Raw genomic sequence first — 4,294 nt, 5'->3', positions numbered from 1 at the left:
TGGCACAGGACAGAGCAGAGTTTAGGGCTGTTGTACATAGGGTCGCTATGAGTCGCAGGTGACTCGACGGCACATAACAACAACAACAACAACAAGTCATTTGATGTACAGAGGTAACTCGTGGTTGCTGTGATGCTAAACACTGTGACACTGACGTGTCAAATGTGATAATGGTTACCCATGGTGGGCAGTATTTGGTGGAGCCTCCGGATTAAAACAAGCTTAGAAGCAGGAGTGGCATCCACTTCCAAAATGGCTTGCCTCCGGAAACCCTATGAACGTGGAGAAATGATGAAAGTTACACAAGTGTTGAGGTCTTTAGTTTTTAGGGTCACTATGAGTCGCCTATGACTCGATGGCACTTAACAACAATAAGTCAACTGGGTAGTCAACCAGTAATATATTTACCATTTTAGAGGACGCTGCTCAAGTGCCCTCTGAAAAGATACACCAACTCCTGCTCTCAAAAGAATAAATGATGGAATCTATTTTTCTATTCCCATACTTAGCATTTGTTTTTTTCCAGTTGGAAAGGGTCAGGATGATATGCTTTATGTTCATTTGCTCTGCCCAAATCATGAGTGAGATTAAACAGCTTTCCATGCTTATTGGTCATTCATCATTCTTCTTCTGAGAACTGTTTATTTTTTTTTAAATAGTTTCTTTTTTTTTATTTTTTATTTTTTTTTATTTTTATTTTGTGTACGTGTACCGTCAAATCAGATCTGACTGGTACAGGAGGATATTGCGCCTCCTTCTCCGGCAGAGCGTCTGGTGGATTCGAACCATGTTCCTCTGGGATTGCAGTGCAGTTTCTTGCCACTAGGCCACCAGAGCTCCCCTGAGAACTGTTTATTGATATCCTTTATTTCCTGACTACTAATCATTCAGGTCTTTTGTTCACAAGGTCGCTATATGAGGAGTCTATGACTCAACGGCACTTGACAACAACAATCATTTAGTCCATTATAATTGAAAATAGTTTGTCCTAGTCTGTCACCGTTCTTTTGTTTTTGGGACACCTTTGGAAAGAAAAAGCAGCAGTTCATACCTGTGTATAGGCCAAAGCCAGCAAAGTTGCCACAGCCATCCTGGTCCTCCTTGGCAGCGGGATTCTCCGGGACAGGAAGTAGAGCACTGTGATGGCAGTAACAGAACTGATCCCCTGTGGGGACAAAGGACTCATTACAAGTGGCACTAAGACATTTCCTACTCTCCTGATGCCTGCCTGTCTTGTACGTAGTTTCTCCAGGACTACTGAGCCATTGCTAAGCACATAGCTAACCCAGTGTTGGTAACCTCCCCCGGACCCCTCCTCTTGATTACTCTTCCCATGGTTTTTGCTCCCCATTTAAATGGTGGTGTGTCCCACAGTCCCACCTTAACTTTGTGCATATGTCACTATTATATAGATCTCCCTTCTCTCTGTGATCTTATTCACTATTACATATGGGTGTCTGTTAGGCATGGCCTTCAATTTTAAATCACTCTTTGAATCCTCCCAAATTTTATCTTTTCAATTTTTTTTTTTTTTTAAAAAGGCAGGGCCAATCCCAGGACACAGTACACGTGGTATTTTTTTTCAACTGCAAGTGGAAGAGGCAGTGGTGCTGCCAGCTGGTACTAAGCAGCAACACCCCCCCCCCCCCCCCGCAAAACTAGTCTCCTTTTCATTCCTATCCTTTCAACGAGGGCCCAGGACTGGCAACAAGGTATCTTTCCCATATCTGTGATGTTAGGAAGAATATATTTATATTTTATTTTTATTTCTACATCCATTTCACTTCTCTTTTTCAAAGTCACACATTGATTTCAACCAGACTTTACTTATTCCACAGGGTGGGCTAGTGGGATAGGCTGCAGGACATGAGTTAGGTGTTCCTGGAGGTTCAAACCCACCAGCAGTTCCATGTGGCCACAGCCTTGGAGACCTGCTGGAGGTTCACTGTCAGTCAGTTCTGACTTGACAGTAATGAGGTGAGCTGTTCTGTTACTTATTCCAAAATATTATAAGGAGGTGGAGGCTGTGCAAACACAAGTAAGCCCACCAGGCCCTTTGGACAACCAAGCCCCCTGAAAGGTGTGTCCTGGACACACTTTCATCCCTCAACAGGCCTCAATTCGAGGACATTCTCCTATCTCTAACTCAACATTCATTCTCATAGTACCATTTTGCTGCATCTCATTTTAACTTTTTAGTTGAGGCTTAACTTACATATAGCACAGTCTAAGAATTTGAAGTGTACACCTCCATCCATTCTTACAGATTAATTTTCCAATTGCAACCACCAGATTATGTTGGCTGTATTTGAAGCATGACACTCCAAGACCTTTGGAATTCTGGCTGATCTTTCTTCATTTTTGTTCCTAACTAGCCAGTCTAACTCTATCCCCTGGTCCCTAGCACTCACACCTGTATTACTGCAATGGCACATATGCTTTTTACTGGTCTCTTTGATACTCAACTTTCCCTACTCCAATCTATCATGCCTAATCAAGACAATCTTTGCCTGACAAGCGAAACTTAATATGGCTTTTGTTGCTGATGTTGAGTACCATCAAGTCAGAACCCAGAGGGTTTTCAGAGGCAATTAATCACATGGGAGGAGACTGTGATCCTTCTCCCACAGAGGAACTTGTGGATTCTAAGGGCATACCTTCGAGACTGCAGTGAAGCTTCTTACCACAAGGTCACCAGAGCTCCCTTTATAGGCCCATAATAAACATTAGCTTAAAACAGATAGAAATGATATATGGTGCTCCTGGTTTCTTGAGCTTCTGGTTCAGTTTCGACAGCTCTGTGTCTGACATCCTCTATCTTTGTACTCTCTTTGTTCCTAATTTCTGCTGAAATGATACCTATACGTATAGGTTTGTGAGAGGTTATTACATGCCAGGGTGATAGAGATGTATAGAATTTAGGAAGCTGGCAGTAGCCTGAAAGCTAGATTTTGGCTGGAGAAGATGTGGGTGATTTTGACAAAAACACCAGGTCAGAGAACTGTTATTAGGACTTCTTTCAAAAAGAAAGGGAGTATCGTTCCTACTCGATCTTTTCTGTTGCCAGTAGTGCTCCACTGATACTCCAAAGCCTGTGAAAGCCTCCCACCCCCTCCCTGTGCTCAATAAGGTAACTACCAGCCAGACTTACCAGAATGCGGTGATCAAACTGCACCATGGTGGGGTTCTCAAAAACATTCTTCAGGATGGGGGAGAAAGTCAAGAGATCCTCTGGGATCCAGGATTCTCCCATCTTGGGAAAGGAGTTGTAAACAAGTCCAGCATCCAGCCCTGCCACAAAGGCCCCTGTATTCCAAGGTCAATAATACTTATTAAAATGAGGGGGAGACCAAAGACTAGGTCTGATATAGAAAGAGCTGATTACACCAGAGTTAGACAAAAAGGAATTATCAGAGAATAATACAGAGATCTAAAGCAGGGATTCTGAAATAGAAAATTTACAGTACAATCAGTACAAGAACTTTAAAAGTATCAACCAGCGATTGGCACGGGACAGAGCAGAGTTTAGGGCTGTTGTACATAGGGTCGCTATGAGTCACAAGAGACTCGACGGCACATAACAACAACAACATAGATCATTGCTGTTGTGTACCATCGAGTCAAAACTGACCCAAAGCTGACACTCCAGCGGGTTTTTAGAGGTTATTCATGGAGGAAAATGTCCATCCTCTCCCACAGAGCAGCTGGTGGATTTGAACTGCGTGCTTTCAAGATTGCAGCTCAGATTCTGAACACCAGCTTCAATCCATATTGAAGGTTGCAGTCCTTGACCTTCTGCAGCAAGTGCTTCAGGTCCTCCTTACATTGAGAAAGCAAGATTGTGTCATCTGCCTAATGCAGGTTGTTGCTGAGTCTTCCTTCAATCCTGATGCTACATTCCTTAGAGCCCAGCCTCTGGGACATGTAGATTGAAAAGGTATCAAACAAGAAATTGGAAAAATATCTGCAAAAGACTCAAGCAAGACTCACACCTCACTCCATACAGAAAAACCAACTCAAGGTGGATCATGGACCTAGGACTAAAAACTTCATTACAGAAAAGCTAGGAACAACACTAGAAGTCCTAATCGACAACATAAACACTCTTCCCAGTATCCTGGAAAACCTACAACCAGGAGGAGATAACTTAGAAGAATGGGATCTTCTAAGACTCAAATCCCTATGACATCCAAAAACTTCTCCAACAGGGTAAAAAGGGAAGCCACTGACGGGGAAAAATTATTCGGTAATAACATATCAGATAAGGGACTTATATCCAGAAGTTATGAAATAC

The 4,294-nt window shown here is 42.7% G+C and overlaps 1 protein-coding gene across 1 annotated transcript in view; it reads right to left on the bottom strand.

Moving 5' to 3' along the window:
• LOC102872739 (cytochrome c oxidase assembly protein COX15 homolog) overlaps positions 1-4,294 on the bottom strand; it is a 26,685-nt gene that overhangs the window by 11,106 nt on the left and 11,285 nt on the right. Inside the window, exons 7-8 of the mRNA XM_006880038.1 lie at positions 3,152-3,306; positions 1,052-1,165 (exon numbers count right to left, since the gene is read on the bottom strand). Of these exons, the coding sequence (XP_006880100.1) occupies positions 1,052-1,165; positions 3,152-3,306 (269 nt within the window). The remainder of the gene's footprint in view (positions 1-1,051; positions 1,166-3,151; positions 3,307-4,294) is intronic.

Source organism: Elephantulus edwardii, unplaced genomic scaffold (genome assembly GCF_000299155.1).
Source record: "Elephantulus edwardii isolate Elephantulus edwardi_28Jun2011 unplaced genomic scaffold, EleEdw1.0 scaffold00006, whole genome shotgun sequence".
Lineage (NCBI taxonomy): Eukaryota > Metazoa > Chordata > Mammalia > Macroscelidea > Macroscelididae > Elephantulus > Elephantulus edwardii.
Note: the sequence above shows the minus strand (reverse complement) of the source record. Positions and strands in the feature narration are given on the sequence as shown.